Here is a 25,540-nt window from a genome sequence, read left to right as displayed (position 1 = left end):
GTAAAGACCAGCTCTTAGCCACTGCAATATATAATAACTCAGGATGAAAAGTGCTGATTCATGGTAAATTCAAAACTGCACTATTTTATAACCTAGCGCTTTACAGAATATGGTGATAGAACTTTAAGCAAAAGGCAATACAACATGAAGAAAGCAAGTGGTTCCCAGAGGCCCAGCAAAATAGTGGCAGATCTAGGATTAATTGTTACAATTTAAGCCCCTTGGCTTGCTTACAACTCTCATTTATTTGGACTTTTAATTCTGAACTTGAGGGTCAAATGCTGATATATATGAGAGCACTAAATAGTCATATATTTCATGTTATATCACATTTGTGCAAAATAAACTGTGAGACAATTATTTTTTCTTCTTCCTTTTTTTCCCCAAATACAGTGGGATGCATCCTGCTTTTATCCGGGAGTTCACCTCTGTGGCTTGGATTTATCACAGCCGTGTCTGTCTTTGATCTCTGTGTTAACTAGAAATCAAGGGAAGACATGAGGAGGTTTGTTTACTGCAAGGTGGTTCTAGCCACTTCACTGATGTGGGTTCTCGTTGATGTCTTCTTACTCCTGTACTTCAGTGAATGTAACAAATGTGATGACAAGAAGGAGAGGTCCCTGCTACCTGCGCTCAGGGGTAAGTACTTATGAAGCAGACGTTTCTTTTATGCAGATAAGAATGGTGGTGACTCATGTAAAACATGACATTTCAAAATAAGAGTTCAGTTTATTGACTTAGAAGAGCATTTGGGCAGAACTGTTAATGTACATTTAGCCATGGGAAAGCTACTTTACTTTTCTTGGCCTCAAGTATTTTGTTGGAAGAAATGAGGAATTACCTCACCTCTAAAGTACTTCCAATTCTAATAATTCCAACATTTTGTGACTGTAGTGAGCATTACAATTGGACAGAATTTTAAATTTAGGCTTTCAGAAGCATAATGTAAAAAAGGAAAACTACTGAAGTGAGATGGTGAGGAAAGTAGCAAAATGAGACTACATTACAGCCCTCAAAACTTCCAAAAGCAATAAAAGAAGGATACTTTTTTAAAAAGCAAAACATGTTGGTGGCTAGATTTAACTTGTGGGCTATCAGCTTGCCACCCTGTGTTAAAGGCAAAAGATAATTTTAAGTGTATCAAAAACTCATTTTCACTCAATATTCCCTCTTAAGGAACCAGTGTCAGTGACTAGATAAGCATGAATGCTGAAGAAACATAATAATTTATATAAATGGTGATTTATTAAATATAGTCATTCATTTCCTAAAGTTATTTCATGTAATTTTTCTATGTTTTCTTTTGGCTTAAATGTCATTAATTTATTTCTGAAATATTCCTAGTGAATGAGTGCTTCTAAAGTACCTGAGCATGCTTGAAATTAGTTTTAGTTATTGTTTTATTCAGTTGCTAAGTCATGTTTGACTCTTTACAACCCCATGAGCTGCAGCATGCCAGGCTTCCCTGTCCTTCACTATCTCCCTGAGTTTGCTCAAACTCATGTTCATTGAGTCAGTGAAGCCATCCAACCATCTCGTCCTCTGTTGCCCCCTTCTCCTCTTGCCCTAAGTCTTTCGCAGCATCAGGCTCTTTTTCCAATGAGTTGGCTCTTCCTATCATGTGGCCAAAGTATTGGAGCCTCAGCTTCAACATCAGTTCTTCCAATGAATATTCAGGGTTGATTTTCTTTAGGACTGACTCCTTTGATCTCCTTGCTGTCCAAGGGACTCTCAAGAATTTTCTCCAGTACCACAGTTCAAAAGCGTCAATTCTCGGACACTCAGCCTTCTTTATGGTCCAACTCTTACATTCGTATATGACTACGAGAAAAACCATAGCTTTGACTCTACAGGCCTTTATTGGCAAAGTGATGTCTCTGCTTTTTAAAATACTGTCTAGGTTTGTCATAGATTTTCTTCCAAGGAGCAAGCGTCTTTTCATTTCCTGGCTGCAGTCACCGTCTACAGTGATTTTGGAACTCACAAAAATAAAATCTGCCACTGTTTCCAATTTTCCCCCATCTTTTAGCCATGAAGTAATAGGACTGGTTGCCATGATCTTCATTTTTTGAATATTGATTTAAGCCAGCTTTATCTCTCTCTTTCACCTTCATCAAGAGGCTTTTTAGTTCCTCTTCACTTTCTGCCATTAAGGTGGTATCATCTGCATATCTGAGGTTGTTGATATTCTTCCATCTTGATTCCAGCGTGTGAGTCATCTGTGCTGGCATATCATAAGATGTGAAAATTGTGAAAATGAAATTGTTAGTCATTCAGTCGTGTCTAACTCTTTGCGATCCCATGGACTATAGCCCGCCAGGCTCCTTTGTCCATGGGGTTCTCCAGGCAAGAATAATGGAGTGGATTGCCTTTTCCTTCTTCAGGGGATCTTCCCAATTCAGGGATCAAGTCCAGATCTCCTGCGTTGCAGGCAGATTCTTTACCATCTGAACCATCAGGAAAGTGAGAGTACTATAGGAAAAAGTTGCAAGAAGACTGGAGTGTGTTGCCATTTCCTTCTCCAGGGGATCTTCCCAAACTGGTGATTGGACCCACAACTCATGCATTGGCAGGTGGGCTCTTTACCACTGAGCCACCTCAGAAACCCCTTCACATGATGTACTGTGTATTTAGGTTAAATTGTCAGGGTAAAAATATACAGCCTTGATGTACTCCTGTCCCAGTTTTGAACCACTCCATTGTTCCATGACCAGTTTTAACTGTTGCTTCTTGACCTGCATATAGGCTTCTCAGGAGACCGATAAGGTGGTCTGGTTTTCCCATCTCCTTAAGAATTTTCCACAGTTTGTTGTTATGCACACAGTCAAAGCCTTTAGTGTAGTCAGTGAAGCAGAGGCAGATAATTTTATTCTCTTGATTTTTTTTCTTAACATTTTTTAACGCTTTTTTCTTAAAATCTAGTTTATATTAATTCCTTACTTGGCAAAATTTTTCTTTATAAGCATAACAAAAGGTAAACTTTGAAGCCCAGTTGATATATTTGTACCTTTTGGAAAAGTGAATCTAATTTACTGACTTGAGGTTTCCATTCATTTAATGAATGTATTCTGCTTCTAATATATAGATATTTTTGAGGTGATTTATTAATCAAAATATTCTAAGAAAGATAATTTCACTGATACTATCTGATTATATGAGTAGGAAAATTCAGAAAAGCATTTCTAAAAATTAATTTTTTGTTGAGTGATTTTGTTGGACATCTTTAGTTTACTTTGCAATAATACTGTGGTCCAGCTGGAGAAATTATGATTATCTTCTTTTCAAAATGAGTCTAACTCTTTCAGTAGAGTTTCTGACTAGCACAAAAAAATTGAGAGAAAGTAATATGAAAGTGACTGAGCCTAGACCCATTTAGATAGTTTATATACATTTTTTAATGCTCTTATGTTAGAATTATTCAGAGAGGAAAACTTTATGAATCCATCAGTTTTTGATAAATGAGCATGGGGATTGATTTGCTGATCTTTGGTTAAAATCACAGAATAAATCAGCCTTCTCTGCTTTGTTAGAACTGGCTGAGCTGCTGCTTGGCTGAAAGTGGAAACATGATTTGATGGATCACATCAGTTTAGTATGATCACTTGGTCATTTGTTGAATGGAGACATCTAGATTGGTCACAGAAAATTTTATGATCTGATTCAGCAAAACTATGACAGCCTTTTCTGGAAGAACCTAAAGAGCAGTTTTGCTGATTTAAGTTCTTAATGTTCAGTTTCAAATCTCAAAATGTAAAATTTAATGATGCAAGGCAAAAATAGTAATTTTTCCTTGTACTTAAAATGTAAAATTAAACTATATTCTCTTTACTTTTAATACTTCTTTAATGTTATACATTAATATTTGTCTTGAAAATGTGAAAATTAGGCTTTATAGTTTTAATTTCATCTTCTATTGTTACTCATTATTTCAGAATATTACTTTATTTAGGAACTCATACTATGCATTTAAAATATTTTATTTACATGTAGATGATATTATACAAAATACACTTAGCTGAAATATTCAGGTTCTAGATATGTTAAAAACAGGATTTTTTGACCAAAAATGTTGACCTTTCTGGATGTTTTTGTCTGCATTATTAAAATAAAGGTTTTGGGCTACATAGTTTCTAAGATGTCTTCTAGTTCTAAATTTTAAACCACTTGTAAATACCCAACATTAGCAAACACTCTGAATTAATTTTTGAGATATGTTCATTCATTTACTAAATCAGTAATTATTTAAGTGCTTCTAAAGTTAGCATGTTGTATATCTTAGACTTACATAAAGCTGTGTGTCAATTATATCTCAATTATAAAAAAGAAGAACATAGTTTGGTAATAGGCAAAAAACAAGAAGCAATCTCGAGTATCAGCACCTCAGACTTCATAGGGGGCATAACAAGATAGACTGCCCCATGGTTCAAAACCCAGCTTTATTGACTAACCTGGTCCTCAAGTCCTCCCCTGTGAATTATTAGTAGCTCTGTGACTTTTAGCAAATTCCTTAACAAAATCTTGGTGTTCCATTTAAGAGGAGAACCTTAAAGTTAATAAATCTTACTTCACAGAGCTGCCTTGAGAATTAAACATGATGATGTGATAAGCCTCTCAGTGGAGTGGTAGCTCATGCTGACCCTTTATCAGTGTCTGCTAAACATTGTGAAGTAATGAAAGGTCTGAATGAGACTCCACCAGACTCTGCTGTCCAGGCTGAGTCAGGTCCATAGCATGGGGCAGTTATTCTGGGTATAGCACCCCCCAAAGGAAATAACTTTTCAAAAAAAAATTACGGACTATGCCCTAAGACCTGGAGATACAAGGGAAACAAGGTCTCTGTTGTCATGCAGCTTATTTGCTGTTGTTGTTGTTCTGTCATTAAGTCATGTCTGACTCTTTGTGACCTCATGGACTGTAACATGCCAGACTCCTCTGTCCTCCCCTATCCCCCAGAGTTTGCTCAAATTTATGTCCCTTGAGTCAGTGATACTATCTAACCATCTCATCCTCTGCTGCCCTCATCTTCTTTTGCCTTCAGTCTTTCCCAGCATCAGAGTCTTTTCCAATGAGTTGGCTCTTTGCATCAGGTGGCCAAAGTATTAGAGCTTCAGCATCAGTCCTTCCAATGAGTATTCAGAGTTGATTTCCTTTAGGATCGACTGGTTTGATATCCTTGCCCTCCATGGACCCTCAAGAGTCTTCTGCAGCACATAGTTAATACTAAAAATTTATTTCTCTCTCTGTCTCTTTCAGTTAAAATGTAATTTAGAAATGATTACAAAGCACAGAGAGTACTGGGATGAGGAAGAACAATGCTCTGAGTAGAGCATCTAAGGTATTAGAAATGGATCTTGGATACTAGCTAAAACTTCTTAAGAGACTGTGGCACTTAAACTGAGGTCTAAAAGATAAAAGTAGGAAGTAAATAGTTAAAGAAGAAAACACTAATTTTTATGGAATTATAAAGATAATGGAACACCCAAGATACTTCTTGAGGGAAAAAATACAGAGATCTTACAAAATTTGAGTAATCAGGACTGTAGTATTTGCACAAAGGGGAGCCCAAGTGCCCAGAGGAACAGAATAGAGACCCTAGAAGTACACTCACATGTTTGGAACATGACAGAGGAAGCACTGCAAATCAGTAGGGGAGAGAAGAGCTCTTCAATAAATACAGTGAAAATCATGGTAATATGCATGGAAAATAGATGACACTGGATGCTTAACTCATGTCATAAACCAAGAGATGCTTTGGAAGTATTAGTGTCACAAGAAAACTTTACTTTTAGCAGAAAATAAAATAAGCATTTTTAGGACTCTGAATTAAGGAATAATTTCTGAAATACTATACAACATCATTGACCATAAAAGATACTACTGATAAATTTGACTATATTAAAATTCAGGAAGTCAGTTTACTTGCATATACTTTAAAGAAAGTAAAAAGAGAGATTACAAACTGTAGAAGATGTTCAAAGAACATGTAGCTGAAAGATTATTGTCAAATATATATAAATAACTCCTATTAATAGTAAGGAAAGACCACATAGTCCAACAGGAAAAAAATGGGCAGGAAATAAGCATAAATACACATTTCTAGGAAAAAAAAACCCATATAACAAAAAAGAATGTTATGGTAAAATACTGAACATTGACTGTGAGATGAAAATGCACACCAAGACTACAATTATATATTTATATACATTCAATTGGCAAAAATTAAAAAGGCTGCTAATACCAATTGTTAGAGGTGATGTATTTTCACATTTTTTAACAGTAACTTCAGGTAATGGTTTGACATTGCTGCCAATATCTAAAAATTCATGAATGAACCAGAATCCATAGTCATATACTTATAAAAATATTTCCACATAAGCAAATATTTTACAGTGCTACTGTTCATAAAAATAAAAGTTGAAAATAATCCATAGGCCAATTAATGCAAAATCTGATGAATGAATAGATGTATGGAATGTAAGAGAATAATATATTTTAGTCAAAGTGAACTATAGAAATTTGCACCAATATGAATTAATCGTGATAATACAATAGTAAATTAAGTATGGAAGTTATATTTTTCAGAGATGATATACAGCATGGTACAGTTTGATAAGTTAAAATCAACTTAGTTTTTCAAATGCATGCTTTAGAACTGTATAGAGATGCATCAAGACTTCATATAAAGCAAGTAAAGCTAACTGTGAACATAAGATTTAGGATGTTGATTGTCATGTGTTGGGGCAACAGGTGCATGGGGTGGGAGTATTTTGACTGAATATGGGGCATTACTAGGGTCCTAGGTGTGTTTTGGATGTGGATTTGATGTGTCTGTAATATAGACAACTAAAGTGAGTGAATAAGAACCATTGAATGGATTTGAAAAAAAGGGAAAGCCACTGAATGAGTTTAGAATACAGCAGACATGTTTAGCTCTGTGTTGTGGAAAGTTCATGTGTGGAACAGATTGGGGAATAGACAACTGTGCAGGGAGCTGGGGTAGGTAGTGGTGGTGGTCTTCATGAGTTCTGTATGGGAAGTAAGGCCTGCTTAGAGCACAGCAGTGCCAGTGAGATGTGACAGAAGTGGGTAAAATAAAGAGGTATTTGAGACACAGGATTAAGAGACCTGGGTGCTTGTCAGACTCCGGTGGGTGGAGGAGATGGAAATGTCAAGGACAGATTTCAAGTTTCTTGCAGGACATTATTTGATCCAGTTTCTTGATAGGTGAGATGGAGGAGGAGTTGAAGGAGATACTGAGTCTATTTTGTATGTGTTGAGGTTGAGACATGTGTCAGGCAACTGAATGGAACTGTTCAGTAGGAAGTTGACTACATTAATAAACTCTAAATACCAGACTTAAAAACTATCATTTTTTTTCTAAGATGGATTACATTCTTTTTCTTCCTTATTAAATGGAGTATATGGAATAGAATTGAATCTTTGCTTTTGAGTGAGCGCTATCATTTTATATATCAATTATTGAGTGATGCTATAAAAATGATTATTTTGAGGGACTTCCTGGGAGCACAGAGACTTGTTCTAATATTAGATACAGGGCCATGAATCCTTTTTCCTATTTTCTAAAGGAGTACCTTCGGGTGACATAAGTTCTTGTTAGGGGAGTATTACTCTTTTATGCCACTCTGGGGCCACCTAGAGCTAAAATGCACTGAAGGATATTTCTGACTCCTAACTGGTGTGGAATACTAAGTGTTGCTGCTTCAGAGTTGGAAAAGTTAGAATAGCTATTTGAGAGAGTAGATATTTAAAAGACCAATGTTGCTGCAGTGTACCTACAAATGCTTTGGGGAAATTTGAGGTTACATGGACAGTCTGCATGATCTCTGTCCTCTAAGAGCCTGTGTCCTTAGGCAAGTTAATTTGTCTCTCTGGGCCTCAGTCACCATGTATAAAATGAAATGAATATGATGAATCATGATTTTCAGTCATGAAAACGTGTTCTTCAGTTGTATCTGACTCTTTGTGACCCCATGGAGCCTGCCAGGCTCCTCTGCCCATGGGATTCTCCAGGCAAGAATACTGGAGTGGGTTGCCATTTCCTTCTCCAGAGAATCTTCCTGACCCAGACACCGAACCCAGGTTTCCTGCTTTGCAGGCAGATTCTTTACTGTCTGAGCCACCAGGGAAGCCCTGGTTTACATGCTAATTTCCAAATAAAAGATTATGTTTCTAGCTATTTTTTCTCAATAAAAGTATGGAAAATGAACTATTTTGTTCATTCCATGGAAAATGTATTGTCTGCTAGAAGAAGTGGTGATGTGGAAGTGACATGGGGAGAGAGCTACTTAGCAACCCCAGGAGAGCCTTCTCATCAACAGAGGACAAAGGGATATAAAATTATGATATTCAAGAAAGGAAGGAACCTCCCATTCTTTACCTGATCCTGAATATTGAACATATTACACATATTTAGGAAATGAAATAAAACTTACCTTCAAAAAACGGGAGATGAAAGAATATTTAAGAAAGAGTCATTGCTGGCATATAAACAAAGATAAGTACATTAGCCAACAGTAATAAAAATAAACTATGATTATTCTAAATTTTGTATACATGTCAGCTTAATCATCACACAAAAAAATGTGATGACATTTTTCTTCTTTTACATATAAATACACTGAAGCAGAGTGAGCGTATGAGGAAATCACTTCCATGTTTTTCTTTCGCTCATGTCCACAGTATTTCTAACACCAGACGTGTTGACTTTTCCCCAAACAATTCTCTGCAACACGAACTTGGTGTTCTACAAGTTTGACACTGTCTACCTGGACTGAGCATCAGACCCCACAAGTTATGGACTCAGTCCCACAAGGCTGCCCCACTTCAAACACCAATTTAAGATCCCATCTTGTCCTCAGTACTTCTGACAAACCAGCTGTAAATTGGCACATCCATGACCCCTTCTTGAGTCTGATAATTTGCTAGAATGCCTCCCAGAACTTAGGGAAACCTGTATTTACATTCACCAGCTTATTATAAAAGTTATAATAAAGCCAGATGAAGACTTTTGCAGGTGGAGATCCAGAAAGACACCAAGTGCAGGAGCTTCTGTGCCCTTGGAATTGGGATATGTGAACTTCCTGTCATGTAGATCTGTTGAACATCATAGAAACTCTCTGAACCCCATACTTGTCAGATTTTTATGGAGGTTCCATCATATAGATATGTTCAGTATCAGCTCAGTCTCCAGCCCTTCTCTCCTTCCTGGAGGATGGGAGGTGGAACTGAATGTTTCAATCGTCTAATCATGCCTTGGTCTTTCTGATGACAAGCCCCATCTCAGAGCTATCCAGGAGCCCAAACCAAATCATCTCATTTGAACAAAAGATGCTCCTATTACCCAGGAAATTCCAAGTGATCTAGGGGCTCCATATCAGGAACCAGAATCAAAGACCAAACATCAGATGCTTCTAGTGCATAACTTAGGAAATTATAAGGGTTAGAGTAACTCGAAGCCAGGAATTGGTAGCAGAGACCAATAGCAATACCCGTATCTTCTATTGTTTCACAGTGTGGTCAAGAGGACGTGCCAGAATTTTAACAACCAATAGAACAGAATTTGGTTATTGTAGTGTAAGTTCAGTAAAGGACTGTTATCACTTAATGCCAATTTTCATTGGAATTCAAGTGCCATGCTTTCATTCAGATACCAATATGGAGCACAGAGTCTGAAAATTTGAGTTGAGGGTTTTGTCTTCACTCTCAGAGGCATCCTAGACTTGACCAAATCTCTCTGGCTAGTAGTATATATAAATCATGGTCAGGAAAATATTTCCTAGGTACCCTTCTTGTTTCAGGTCATTTATGAAACAATATTGCCATATCTGGCATTTTAAGGTTTTGCAAAGTTACTTTCATGCCCTTGTGTCCCCCAAGACCTCCTTGCTGCTGCTCTGAATTGGGGAATCAAGAAAATTAATGGAATTGTTGACTGCAATCTTAATTCCATCCCTCCATGTTTCCCTTTAGCCCTGCCTGGGAGACTCCCTGGTCTCTTCTCATAAACCTGGAGACACGGGTAGCCCTGCAGGATCTTAGTTGTTGGACCAGGAATGGAACCCTGGCCCTGGCAATAAAAGCACCAAATTCTAATCACTGGACCACCAGGGAATTCCCTCTTTTGTTTCTTTCTAAGTGATCTCTTCATAACACTAACATCTTGCCTTGTACTCATTTATTAAATAGAAAATGCTTGTTGACCTTGTTTGATTCATCTTTAGTGCTTTAAGGGAGAATTCTCTGTGTAGGTGTGAGAGGAAACTGAAAAGTAGTGAATTAAAGTGTTAAAACTAACATCACTTTTTTTCCTTGTCTTTTCTTGTCTTTCTTGTCATGGCTTCACCTTTAATGGAGAGGGTAGAAGAGCATAAGTGATTACAATGTATTGGAATTGTCCTGAATAAATACTGATGACTACTGGGACTTTCAGGTGATAATATTTGTAGTCATACAAAAGGTAGGAGATACAGGCTCAGTCACTTGGAATAGAACATATATATGTCCCAGGTAATTTTCAATTGAGTTTATAAATAGTATTCAACAATTAATAGACTTCATAAAAAATTGACCTTTGATATTTGCTTTTGCCTTACATGGTTTTGTTCACAATTCACTCTGATCCCTTCTCTAATCCAGACAGACATATCAGTGTCAGGAAGAAAAATACATTGTAATAATGAACAATTGTGAGGTTTGCTGTGGCAGCTACTTTGTATATACTGTTTTAGTTAGTTCTCACAGGTGCATTGAGTGTAGATATGATTGTTACTCTCTTTTATATATAAAAGACTGAGATATGAAAGGGTTAATTAATTTCCCCAAGGTCACAAAACTAACAAGTGGGAAGAAAGGGCTCTCAGGCTGGTTTGTCAGATTTTTGAGCTCAGACTTTAAACCACAATGTTATGCTGTCTCCCTTATTCAAGTGCCTAGACATCTTTAAGGAAAAATAATCATATCATTTACATACTATTTATAAAGTACTTATAAATATTGGAATATTTCTGGAGGACAAAGAAGGAGGTGGCCACTGACCTTGGGTAATAATATGTCTTATTTAATTGTAACTTAGGAGAATAGTACTCTGGCAAACTTACCTGTCTGAAAGGTAGGCTTTCAGACTTTAGCAATTTTGCATTTGTTGAGTTGTTACAGTGTACTGATTAATTTAGGTTGCAATTTTCCTTAGCAGTTTCCTTTGGAGCCAATCCTCTTAAGTCTTACAAAGAATGAGTAAAAGTTGTGAACAGTAGTGAAGCACTGTTTTTTCTCAAAATTTTAACAAGAATGATTGAGATAATTTTTCATCCATTTATTTGTTAAAAGTACTGGTGTAGATACTATGAAATATACAAAGCTTAATCAAATAGAACATCTGTCTTGAAGAATCACACAGTCTACTGGAGACATGGCATGTACATAAATAACTACATTACAAAATATAAAATGGTAACTGCTATAAGAGAGATAACAAGTAAATTGCTATGAGAGGCCCCAAAGTATATTAATTATGTGGACATGTGCAAATTGGGAGGGAGTGGCTATCAGGGAAAGAAATTATCAGCAGAAGGCTATTGGCTTCCTCAAAATGAGGATATAAGAAATCAGTGCATTGGTTGATTGGGGAAGAATCAGACATAAAGAGGATTTACAGATTTTAGATTGAAAGTTAAGATAAAGAGAGATTTTAAAGGACTTCAAGTGCTAGGGAAATGAATTTTAATTCTCTTCTCTAGGAAAAGAGAAACTGTTGAAGGTTTCTGGAGAAGGAAAGATGTGTTTAGCATCAGATGGAGTTCAGAAGGAGAATGCAGTGTTGTTTAGTACATGTGCAAGATAACAATAAGATGTTTTTGGCCACTAAAGTTTTATTCATTAATTAAAACCATTTAAATTAGATGGCAATTAAAACCAACTGAATATTAAGTCATTTAAATTCTTTATTCTGAAAATTAATTGGTAAAAACAAGAAAGTTTTCTGTTTTGTAAAGTCAAGTTTAACAACAGTTTGAAGAAGTAAATTCTCATATCTTTGCTTATTAGTATGAAATAAGATGAGCCAATTCACTCAACACACAATTTGAAGGCTTGATTTGTATCAGAGCTGTAGATAGAAAGGTAAGAATCACTCTTATTTTAGAATGAAATGTCAGCATATAAATACTATGCTATCAGGAGGAGATAAAATATACAAAATAAAGAGAAATACATCAGTAAGACAATACTTGTCTTTGGAGGGCAAGCTCTAAGTTTCAATTTCATAAAGATTAGAGTTGATTGAATAGAAAATGAAGGATGAAGCTTATTACCAAATATCCCATCAATAAAATGGAAATGGACACATTTTTATCTCTACACATTGGAAATCATGGGCACTAAAGGGCTGTGTTGAGGCAGAGACAGCTGCACATTGTATAAGCTCAATTAATAACTGTTTAACAAATAAAACAATTAATGCGTGATCAGTGTGGCTTCTGTTTTAATAAAAGACTATCCAGTATAGGAAGATGATTAAGAATCTTGAAACAACTGTATTATCATGGCAAACATTTTTATTGTCACTCTTTCCACACAGAGTCCAAACTTTTTCTTTTATTTTTCATGGTCTCATAAAATTTGATCTCACACACTAGCAAAGTAATGCTCAAAATACTCCAAGTCAGACTTCAACAGTATGTGAACCGTGAACTTTTAGATGTTTAAGCTGGATTTACAAAAGGCAGAAGAACCAGAGATCAGATTGACAACATTTGTTAGATCATCAAAAAAGCAAGAGAGTTCCAGAAAGACATCTAGTTCTGCTTTATTGACTATGCTTAAGCCTTTGACTGTGTTCAGTTTAGTTCAGTCACTCAGTTGTGTCCAACTCTTTGCGACCCCATGAACCACAGCACGCCAGGCCTCCCTGTCCATCACCAACTCCCGGAGTTTAGACAAACCCATGTCCATTGAGTCAGTGATGCCATCTAACCATCTCATCTTCCATCATCCCTTTCTCCTCCTGCCTTCAATCTTTCCCAACATCAGGGTCTTTTCACATGAGTCAGCTCTTCACATTAGGTGGACAAAATATTGGAGTTTCAGCTTCAACATCAGTCCTTCCAATGAAAACCCAGGACTGATTTCCTTTAGGGTGGACTTGTTGGATCTCCTTAAAGTCCAAGGGACTCTCAAGAGTTTTCTTCAACACCACTGTTCAAAGCATCAATTCTGCACTCAGCTTTCTTTATAGTCCAACTCTCACATCCATAATGACTACTGGAAAAACCATAGTCTTGACTAGATGCACCTTTGTTGACAAAGTAATGTCCCTGCTTTTTAATATGCTATCTGGGTTAGTCATAACTTTCCTTCCAAGGAGTAAGCATCTTTTAATTTCATGGCTGCAGTCACCATCTGCAGTGATTTTGAAGCCCCAAAACATAAAAGTCAGCCACTGTTTCCCCTGTTTCCCCATCTATTTCCCATGAAGTGATGGGACTGGATGCCATGACCTTAGTTTTCTGAATGTTGAGCTTTAAGCCAACTTTTTCACTCTCCTCTTTCACTTTCATCAAGACGCTCTTTAGTTCTTTATCACTTTCTGCCATAAGGGTGGTGTCATCTGCATATCTAAGGTTTTTGATATTTCTCCCAGCAGTCTTGGTTCTAGCTTGTGCTTCCTCCAGCCCAGTGTTTCTCATGATGTACTCTGCATATAAGTTAAATAAGCAGGGTGACAATACACAGCCTTGACATACTCCTTTTCCTATTTGGAACCAGTCTGTTGCTCCATGTCCAGTTCTAACTGTTGCTTCCTGACATGCATATAGATTTCTCAAGAGGCAGGTCAGCTGGTCTGGTATTCCCATCTCTTTCAGAATTTTCCACAGTTTATTGTGATTTACACAGTCAAAGGCTTCGGCATAGTCAATAAAGCAGAAATAGATGTTTTTCTGGAACTCTCTGGCTTTTTTGATGACCCAGTGAATGTTAGCAATTTGATCTCTGGTTCCTCTGCCTTTTCTAAAACCAGCTTGAACATCTGGAAGTTCATGGTTCATGTATTGCTGAAGCCTGGCTTGGAGAATTTTAAGCATTACTTTACTAGCATGTGAGATGAGTACAATTGTGTGGTAGTTTGAACATTCTTTGGCATTGCCTTTCTTTGGGATTGGAATGAAAACTGACCTTTTCCAGTTTTGTGGCCACTGCTGAGTTCTCACAATTTGCTGCCATATTGAGTGCAACACTTTCACAGCATCATCTTTCAGGATTTGAAATAGTTCAACTGGAATTCCATCACCTATACTAGCTTTGTTCACAGTGATTCTTCCTAAGACCCACTTGACTTCACATTTCAGTATGTCTGGCTCTAGGTGAGTGATCACACTATCATGATTATCTGGGTTGTGAAGATCTTTTTTGCATAGTTCTCCTGTGTATTCTTGCCACCTCTTTTTAATATCTTCTCCTTCTGTTATGTCCATACCATTTCTGTCCTTTATTGAGCCCATCTTTGCGTGAAATGTTGTTTGACTATGTGGGTCACCACAAACTGTGGATAATTCTTCAAGTGATGGGAATACCAGAACACCTGACCCACCTCCTGAGAAATCTGTATGCAGGTCAAGAAGCAACAGTTAGAACTGGACATGGAACAACAGGCTGCTTCCAAATTGGGAAATGAGTACATCAAGGCTGTATATTGTCACCCTACTTATTTAACTTATATGCAGAGTACATCATGAGAAATGTTGGGCTGGATGAAGCACAAGCTAGAATCAAGATTGCCAGGAGAAATTTAAGATATGCATATAATACCACGCTTATGGCAGAAAGCAAAGAAGAACTAAAGAGTCTCTTCATGAAAGTGAAAGAGAAGAATGAAAAGTTGTCTTAAAACTCAACATTCAGAAAACTAACATCATGGAATCTGGTCCCATCACTTCATGGTAAATAGGTGGGGAAGCAATGGAAACAGTGACAGACTTTTTTTTCTTGGGCCAAAAATCATTGCAGGTGGTGACTGCAGCCATGAAATTAAAAGATGCTTGCTCTTTGGAAGGAAAGTTATGACCAACCTAGACAGCATATTAAAAAGCAGAGACGTTACTTTGCCAACAAAGGTCCATCTAGTCAAAGCTATGGTTTTTCCAGTAGTCATACATGGATGTGAAAGTTGGACTTTACAGAAAGCTGAGCACCAAAGAATTGTTGCTTTGGAACTGTGGTGTTGGAGAAGACTCTTGAGAGTCCCTTGGATTACAAGGAGATCCAACCTAAAGGAAATGAGTCCTGAATATTCATTGGAGGACTGCTGCTGAAGTTGCAACTCCAATATTTTGGCCACCTGATGTGAAGAGCTGACTCATTTGAAAAGACCGTGATGCTGGGAAAGATTTAAGGTGGGAAGAGAAAAGCCCAACAGAGGATGAGATTGTTGGATGGCATCACCGACTCAATGGACATGAGTTTGAGTAAGTCTGGGAGTTGGTGATGGACAGGGAATCCTGGGCTGCTGCAGTCCATAAGGTTGTGGAGTTGGATATGACTGAGCAATTGAACTGAAAATTTGATTTACAATTCAAATTGGCAAATACGTAACCAAATGACTCTTTTTTTCCTTCTGAATCTGTCTTACATTGCACTGTTACACACTGTCTCTGCAATGCACGACATGTTAGAACACTGCCTGTTGACATGTAGTAGTGCTGTCATTGAAGAGAGCTCTTATGGAGCAGACAGATCATTAGGATATGAACCAATACATGGAGGACCCAAAGGAACATTTGTGAAGTTAGACTGAAGAATATTGAAAAAGATGCAGGTGTGTGGTAGATTTTGTTCATCTATGAAGAAGATAGGGAAGATGAAAATGATGGAAAATTAATAAAAGAAAGTCATGTTGAACAGTTTTAAAAGTGAAAGAATCCAAGAAAAAAAAAAAGAAAGAAAGAAAATTACCAAGAAAAAGTGATGAAGTTGTAAAAGAGGATCCATGGTTAATCAGTAAGTTCAGTTCAGTTCAGTTCAGTTCAGTTCAGTCGCTCAGTCATGTCTGACTCTTTGCGAGCACACCAGGCCTCCCTGTCCATCACCATCTCCTGGAGTTCACTCACACTCACGTCCATCGAGTCGGTGATGCCATCCAGCCATCTCTTCCTCTGTCATCCCCTTTTCCTCCTGCCCCCAATCCCTCCCAGCATCAGAGTCTCTTCCAATGAGTCAACTCTTTGCATGAGGTGGCCAAAGTACTGGAGTTTCAGCTTTAGCATCATTCCTTCCAAAGAACACCCAGGGCTGATCTCCTTCAGAATGGACTGGTTGGATCTCCTTGCAGTCCAAGGGACTCTCAAGAGTCTTCTCCAACACCACAGTTCAAAAGCATCAATTCTTCGGTGCTCAGCTTTCTTCACAGTCCAACTCTTGCATCTATATATGACCACTGGAAAAACCGTAGCCTTGACTAAACTACTTTGTTAGCAAAGTAATGTCTCTGCTTTTGAATATGCTATCTAGATTGGTCATAACTTTCCTTCCAAGGAATAAGCGTCTTTTAATTTCATGGCTGCAATCACCATGTGCAGTGATTTTGGAGCCCAAAAATATAAAGTCTGACACTGTTTACACTGTTTCCCCATCTATTTCCCATGAAGTGATGGGACTAGATGTCATGATCTTAGTTTTCTGAATGTTGAGCTTTAAGCCAACTTTTTCACTCTCCTCTTTCACTTTCATCAAGAGGCTTTTTAGTTCCTCTTCATTTTCTGCCATAAGGGTGGTGTCATCTGCATATCTGAGGTTATTGATATTTCTCCCAGCAATCTTGATTCCAGTCAGTACGTTAGGCTCTATATAAATATATCTTTGGGAATGACTGAGGATATTGGATAATTTAATGAATGTCATTTCTCAATAAATTTTGTTGAGTTGTAACATTAATGCTTCTTTTAACTGTGCAATTTGATGAGTTTGACAAAAGAATCTCAGGGTTCAACCTCACAAGGATGATCTCCTCTAAACTATCCTGTATACCCCAGGGCAGTCCAATCGCTCTAATCTAGCCCCAGACAACCACTGATAGATTTTTTGTGACTGTTGGTTAGTTTTGCCTATTCCAGAAAATCTGATGGATGACTATGAGTTCTTGCGTTTCTGGTTAGCTTTGCTCAGCATATGGGTATTGAGATTAATCCATGCTGTTGATTGTATCAGAGGTTTTATTGCTGAGCAGTATTCTGTTGTATGTATTTACTACAATATATCTTTCCACCTGCTGATGGATATTTTCTTTCTTTCCAGGATGGTTGTGAGTACCGTTGCTACATTTGTACATAAGTCTTGGTTTACATATGTGGACATATATTTTTACAACTCTTGGGCAAACAGCAAGAAGTGGTAGTGCTCAGTCGTATGCTAAGTGTGTTTTAATTTTGCAAGATCCTGCCAGTCTGTTTTGCCAAATTGCTGGACTATTTGCTATTCCCATCAGTAACATAGGATAGATTTAGTTACTCACATCCTGGCCCACACTTCCTAGTCAGTGTAATTTTAGCCATTTTCATAAGTTTGTAATGATTTCTGATGATGGTTTTAATTTGCATGTCATGGTAACCAATGATACTGAGTATTTTTTCATAGTTTTTTTTTTTTTTGCCATCCTTCTTTTATAAAGTATTAGTCATATTCTTTTGGCTATTTTGTAATTGGTTTGTATGGCTTGCTTTTAATTTATTTATTTGTATAAACATAAGTTTTAAATTCTATTCTGGGAAATACCACAGAAATAAAATTGCTGGGTTGGATGGTAAGTATATTTTTAACAAGAGACTACTAAACCATCTTCATAAGTAATTGACCCATTTTTTGCTTGCACTAACAATGTATTATAGTTCCAGTTGCTACTTTTATTTTTAGCACTTTCTATTTTCAGTTTTTTAATGTGACATATTGTTTAATAGATGTGGCAAATTGCTTATCAAAGATATTTACATATACATATGCATGGGCTTCCCAGGTGGCTCAGTGGTAAACAATCTGCCTGCTAGTGCAGGAGACATGGGTTTGATCCCTGGATGGAGAAGATCCCCAAAAGGAGGAAATGGCAACCCTCTCCAATATTCTTGCCTGAAAATCCCATGGACAGAGGACCCTGATGGACTACAGTCCAGGGGTTGCAAATAATTGGCTGCAACTGAGCACACACGTGTCCTGGAAAGAAATTAAGTATTAATTCCCCCCTCCAAGATTGATATGGCTTTATATTTGTTTAGTTAGTATAGTATTATCTAGTTATTTATTTTTAATTTTATTGGAATATTGTTGCTTTACAATTTTAAATGGTATCCTTCAAAGAGCAGAGAGTTTTTATTTTGATGAAGTCCAGTGCATCTTTTCCTCTTTTATTGTTCTTTTGGTATCCTACTTAAGAAATCTCTGCCTATGCCAAGGCCACTCTATATTTTCTCTAGAAGATTTATGGTTGCAGTTTATAAGATTTGAGTTAATTTCTGTGTATGAGGTGAGGAAAGTCAAGGTTACGTTTTCCGAAATAAAAATCCTGCCATTTCAGAAACATTTGTTCCTTGAAGGTAAAAAAGGAGAGGGTTTTAGAAATAAGAATAATGCTTTCATATAATATTTCTTTGTATGAATATATAAGGTTTTCTCTTGCTTACATGTATGATTTTAAATATTTGAGTTTACTTTCTAAAATTCATTGCATATTATATTGAATTGGTGTAAAATTTATTATGTAGCTTGAAAAATATCCAAATGTTACTAAGCAAATCTTTAGATATTTTAACTTAAAAGGCAAATGAAAATCTAATTTACAACGTTAACATGAAAAACCTTTTTTCTGATAATAATAAATACCTATTGTAGTAAAATATAAAATACAAATAAAAATAAAGAAGAAAAATGAGATGCCACCCAGAAATTTCAGTATAATTTTTTTAAACTGCTTAATAATGTTATGAACATTTTTAGGAAGTTATTTTTAAACATGTTGCTGATTATATGCTTAGGTGAGATTCTTGTTTATGGAATTTAGTTTTTAAAGGTGTACATATTTTTAAAAGGCTCTTGATAGACATTTCTGTTGACTTTCTGGAAAGCTCATTAGTCCTTATATTTCATGACTAATATATGAGGATACTTATCTTCCCATGTTATTTATAATTTTATTTAAAACACATTTGCTAATTAGAGTACTTTCTAATCACACATTTTAAAGCATTTTTTATGTTTTATTATTCTTACATTAAAATTTTACTATTAAATACAGAGCATAAATATATACTGGCTTCATGTTCAGAGTTTTGAATGTAAAGATAAATGGATGATGGCTTAAAGGATATGATATCCTAAACATTGTATAATATATTAAACAATTACAGAATTTGGGTGTTGGGAAAATTCTAAGTGTATCACATTTATTGGTACCAGTAAACTCTATAGGGACAGGAAGATAAATATGAAACTTTTGGCTGTAATTTAGGGGAAAAACCTTCAGGACTGAACTGAGAGGTACTTGTCTTCACAAATTCTTTGAGGTTTTCTGTTGTTAATTTTTTTCACATTAAATTATTTGATCTATTTGTAGTTTATTTTTTGTAATAATGAAGATGTTTATTTACAGTAATTACTTGTGACACGTCTTTCCTGTCATTGCTGATTTATAATATTAAAATTGCCAGTCCAGGTTCGATGCAGGATACAGGATGCTTGGGGCTGGTGCACTGGGATGACCCATAAGGATGGTATAGGGAGGGAGGTGGGAGGGGGGTTCAGGATTGGGAACACGTGTACACCCGTGGCAGATTCATGTTGATGTATGGCAAAACCAATAGAATATTGTAAAGTAATGAGCCTCCAATTAAAATAAATTTAAATTAAAAAAAATTGTTGTTTTTATTGCTCAGTTGTGTCTGTCCAACTGTTTGTACCTCCATGGACTGTAGCAAGCCAGGTTCCTCTGTCCATGGGAATTTTCCGGGCAAGTATACTGGAAGATGCTGCCATTTACTTCTCCAGGGGAACTTCCTGACCCAGGGATTGAACCCACATCTCTGATGTCTCTTGTGTTGTCAGGCAAATTCTTCACCACTGGTATACCAGGGAAGCCCAGTGTTAAAATTAACATATAGAAAATCTTTATATCTACCAGGGTCTTTATGTGGTCTATTTATTTGATTATTTTGGTTCCTTTGCCAAAAAATGTTATGATTTTCAATTGTATTCAAGTTATTTTAATTATTTAACTTTATATTAACTGACAAATAACTTGACAGGTTGCAAACTGCTCTAGTCTGGAAAATGAGTACATTATAGTTCTAATCTTGGCTTTGCTACTTTTAGTGTGTCTCCTTGTATCACTCTGCCTTATTCTATAAAATGAGAGGCTTGGAGTAGACCTACTCTTCTTCTGTATCTAAATTTCATGATTTTTTTTTTCCATGATAAATGAGTGTAAAGTACTGTTATCTTTGAATCTTGCCATATTTCTAAATAGAAGCAGGCTGTGGAATGTGCCAGAATATTCATCTTAAAACTATATTTGGCATTACTAGAACCATTATTCTTTATCTTTTTTCTTTCATGCTTATTGGAAGTACTTTCAAATGAGTTTTCTTATAGATCTGTCACCCTGATTCTATGAGTTGGTATAATGAGTGGGGAGTGGGAATATGGGATATAAAATAGTATAGTGGCAAGAACACCAGTGCTATATGTGGAAGATCTGGACTTTATCATGACTCTGACCTTAACTAGATATCTGATCTAAACAGAATCTCACTTTCTCTACCTTTTGAGGATTAAGTGCATGAAGTAGAAAAATAGGTATCACAACAAAACTCTACAAAAAGAAATTAATACACCCCCCCCCACCGATATACCTGAAGTTAATGGTTCTCAAAATCTTTTTCCTTTAAGTAAAAACACTTTAAAAATAGAGTTATTATTAAAAATCTCTTAAATATAGTACATGCTTCCTTCTTTGGAAGATTAATTCTTCTTTCAAGTTATGGTAACACAGTCTTTATTTAAAAAATATTCTTTCATTGTAGAAAAATATAAAAAAGGATATAAAAGAACCTAGAAGGCAACCATATATAAGTTATTATAAATAAAGTTTTGGTTTATTTCTTTATATCTCTAATAGGGATCTTATTTTATTTCATTTTTATATTATGCATATTTTCTTGCATCAAATATTCCTTAAGACAGTTTTACTGGCTGTACATTATTCTATGTAATACATCATAATTTTTTCCCTCTAACTTTTAAAATGAGGATAAAGGAGTATAAAAAATCTTCATAACTGTCTCCATTATTTGCCACTGTGTAGTGTGTCTCTATTGTAGTTTTCTCTTTTTCTTTAGAGTAATTGATAAGTTATAATTTATTTCACTGTAATAACATCTGAAATACCTTAATCATTCCTATCACCCTGCAATACATTAGTGAATTGTCTTAGAGGGTAACACACTGTCCTGAATTTCTACCTCATTGACTACTCCTTCTCAATCATCTCTTCAGGATTCCTTTCTTCATGTCACCTTTTAATATTGAGGAAGCTCAGGAAATGGGATTGGATTTATCTGTTCTTTATCTATGCATATGTGCGTGCTGAGTCACTTCAGTTGTGTCCAACCCTTTGTGACCCTATTGACTGTAACCCTCCAGACTCCTCTGTCCATGGGATTCTCCAGGCAAGAATACTGGAGTGGGTTGCCATTTCCTACTCCAGGGGATCTTCCCGACCCAGGGATCAAACCCAAATCTCTTAAATCTCCTGCATTGGCAGCCAAATTCTTTACCACTATTGCTACCTAGCAAGCCCATTTTTATCTATGCTCACTACTTTAGTGATCTCATCTGTTCTTATCTCATTGCTTTATATGCCATCTCATAATTTTACAACTTGCAAATTTTGTATATCCATCTCACACCTTTATCTTAAACTTTGGACATTTACAATCAAGGCTTACTGGATATGTTCTTTCAGATTCTTAGACAGCTCAGACTTACTGTTTTCAAAACTGAACTTCAAATCTTCCACCAAAGACTTCTCAACTTGTAGTCTTCTCTGCCTCAGTTCTAGCAGCTCTGGCATTGCAGTTGCTTAAGCCCAAAATCTTAGTCTTTCTTAACTTTTCTCCTTCTCTTCATTTTATACTAGCAGATACCATTTTTCTTTCTTTAAATGTATTCAGAATTCAAGCATTTCTCACCAATTCATTGGTCTCCCTGTTTCTACCCTTGCTCACCTATAATCTGGTTTCAATAGTTCAGCCAGAGTGATTCCTCAAAACTTATGTCAGATCATGGCTTTCCTCTGCTTAAGCCACTTCACTGGCTGTCACTCACTCAGCTGGAAGCAAGATTATTTTCTCTTTTCATAGAACTTTATAATATTAATAAAAATTTGCACATTGATATATATATATATATGCTAATTTTATATGAATTGGTAGAATATTTCACAACCACTTTAATAGGCTGAATAATGTCTGAAAAAAATTCAGGTTCTCCTGGAACCTTAGAATGTCACCTTTTTTGGAAATAAGATCCATGTAGATATAATTATTTAAGATGAGATCATATTGCCTTAGGGTGGACCCTAAAGGCCATGAATGATGTCTTTCATAAAGAAAGAGTAGATAGAGAGAGAAACAGAGGAAGAAGAAAACCAAGTGAAAATGGAGGCAGAGACTGGAGTTATGCTGCCAAAGAAAAGAAATGCATTAGGCAAAGAAGGACTCTAGAACATTTGAAAGGATCATGGCCCTGCTGACAACCTGATTTTGAATTTCCGGCTTCTAGAACTGTAAGAGAATACATTCTGTTGGTTTCAAGCCATCAAGTGTGTGGTAATTTGTTATGGCAACGCTAGGAAATGAATACAACCACTAAGAACCATTCTTAAAATGTTGCCTAGTCATGAAAGCATGGAAAGAGTGAAGCATGACTTGTTCCAGATCACAAAGTAGCTCAGTCGGGATTCTGTTGATATGTTCATGCAACACTTTAGCTACACAGAGTAAAACTTTCTAGTATGGATTACTCAGTGTAGTCCACACAATGACCTTGTTGATAGAATTTATAGCAATATAACATTTTAGAATTGATACCCATATGAGAAAAACCATGTGAGAAAGGGTTACTGCTCAATACGCTTTTTTTTCCAAATAAAAAATGAATATCCAGGGAGATTATATTAATTATCAAACTTAAAAGAATAGTAGAGGCCAATATAAACCTACTGAGAACCTGATGATTTTAATCTAGAGCCATATTTAACAATTAGAGTGACCCTGAAAGGGCCTGTACAATATTCAGCCTTGCTGTTGGCCTCTTGGGTTTTATAATGTTCCTTCACTATGGTTATATCTGCTGTACCTAGTACCATTAAAATTTAATTTTGTTTACCAAGAATCAAACACAAAATCCATTAATTATTCTGGATACATTTTGGTGTAGTATATTTTATCCTCAGTTACTAGCAATTCACTGAAGATTTCTACAGTCCCAAATATAAGGAAATCCTTTGGTCCTCTTAATTTACATAGTACTTTATCTAAATGTCTTTCATTATAGTCTCTTTGTTTTCAGACTCTTTATGTGCATTTTGTTTCTGTTATTGTTGTTCTTACTAACAGCACTTTGTATTCAAAGTTAAGATCGATTTGTGACTTAGTAAATAATCCACCAGTGTGTTTTTCATAAGTCAAGTACAGAATCAATATTTGATAAAGAATAAGCTTTGATCTAGTCTGGATACCCTTTTCTGCTTTCACTTTTATTTTTAGTGTGGTTCTTTGAAGATCTTTCAGTTTATCTGTGCTATTCACATGCCCACCAAGTGGAATGAAATGGGCATGGCCATGTATAGATGATCTTGTCTTATTACTTGACATAAAATGTTTGATAGAGCATGTTGATGACTGTTGTGTGCCCTCAATAAATATTTGTTGAATGAGCATTTATAACTGGTCTGCATTTCGAAGGTGAAGAATAATTTGCTGTTATCAGTGATGTATAGACTTTATTTTGACTAGTTCCTGAAATTATCTGGACGCTGTACTTTTTTCTTTGAACTGTCTTGCTGCCTTGATATTCTTCTCCTTCCCATCTGTTCTCTACAATGTTAGCAGATAAATCTTTTTGAAACACTACTTTGATGCTGTTACTTGCCTGCTCGGTGTCCTTCAATAACTTCCAACTAATGGCAGCTCAAAGTCATAACTCCTTGCTCTGGCACTAGAGGCTGTCTACAGTCTGATCACAGCACAAAAATCTAGTCTCAGCTTCAAATGCTGTACTGAAAATTAGTGTGTAGTGTTTAGCACACAGACTTTAGGGTGAAAAATGTAAGCATTTTAGTCCTAAACTTGTTATTGCCTAAAGATATGTCCTTGTACATGTCATTTACCACTTTGAGCCTTAGTTTCTTCATCTGAAAAACAGGAATAATGACTACACCTACTTTCATTCCATTCTTCCGTAAGTATTCATTTATTAAAGTTCCAGTGCTAGGCACTTCTCCAAATGTTGGGATAAGTCTGTAAACAAATTAGACTAAACTTATTGTGGAGCTTACCTGCTAATGGGGAGGATAGTCAAGGAATAGAATAAATGAATACATAGCTTAAATTAGACATAAGAAACCTTATTTCAGAAGGTATTTCAGCTTTGAAAAAATGCTGGTAAGGAATTTTAAGAATTGAGAAGAGGTGACAATGAAGAGAAAGGATTGAAATCAGTCGTGGAAATACTGAGGTATTTTTCCTGTCTTACTCTTCAGAAATCATGGAGCTACCAGAAGAATTCAGATTTTGGAGATAAAACTGATTCAGGTTTCCTATTACTTGTTTGGCCAGAAGGTCCTAGGAAATTGCAGTTATGTGTCAGGAAAAGAAGTTGGTTTTGACAGTTTAATCTTCTGGGGACTTTGTAACATAAAATAGTCTAGATGAAGAAAAAGTGATTTTTTTCTTATGTGGTGAGAAACTTTCAGAATTCTTGACTAGTATGTTAATGTGGTTATCACTACTAGAAAGAATAGAAAATATTTTATAACATTCTCTGCTTGGCATATGACCATCTTTGTTTTCTCTGTGTTTGAGTATAAATATACAAATTAGGTAGAATGAAAAACACATGATGAATCTGGGCAAAGTATTTATTCTGAATCTTAATTCAAAGCTATATACATCTTCATGTCATTATTGATTTCCCTCTAATAACCCCATCATGGCATTTCTTGGTGATATAGACTAAAACAAAACTTATTGTGTCTTCAAGTATGTGGATCATCGGTTCTTAACCTGGAGAGCTTGAAAACAAATGCTTCTTTGTATGCCACTTCTCCACCCTTTGCTGCTGAGGCTTCTAGTGGGGCATGGACGCTGGTGCTTTTTACAGTTCCTCAAATGACTTAATGTGCAGTCTGACCTGAGAACAGCTCATTAAACTGATCTAGGTTCTGCCTCTCTTCAACCTCATCTCCTACTATTCTCTCCATAATTTA

General features: G+C 36.1%; 1 protein-coding gene across 8 annotated transcripts in view; it reads left to right on the top strand.

Moving 5' to 3' along the window:
* GALNT13 (polypeptide N-acetylgalactosaminyltransferase 13) overlaps positions 1-25,540 on the top strand; it is a 655,388-nt gene that overhangs the window by 70,189 nt on the left and 559,659 nt on the right. For all 8 annotated transcript variants that reach the window (XM_069574410.1, XM_069574411.1, XM_069574414.1 and 5 more), the window contains exon 3: positions 394-639. In XM_069574410.1, coding sequence (XP_069430511.1) covers positions 498-639 — 142 coding nt within the window. In that variant the 5' untranslated portion in view covers positions 394-497. The remainder of the gene's footprint in view (positions 1-393; positions 640-25,540) is intronic.

This window comes from Ovis canadensis, chromosome 2, assembly GCF_042477335.2.
Source record: "Ovis canadensis isolate MfBH-ARS-UI-01 breed Bighorn chromosome 2, ARS-UI_OviCan_v2, whole genome shotgun sequence".
NCBI lineage: Eukaryota > Metazoa > Chordata > Mammalia > Artiodactyla > Bovidae > Ovis > Ovis canadensis.
Note: the sequence above shows the minus strand (reverse complement) of the source record. Positions and strands in the feature narration are given on the sequence as shown.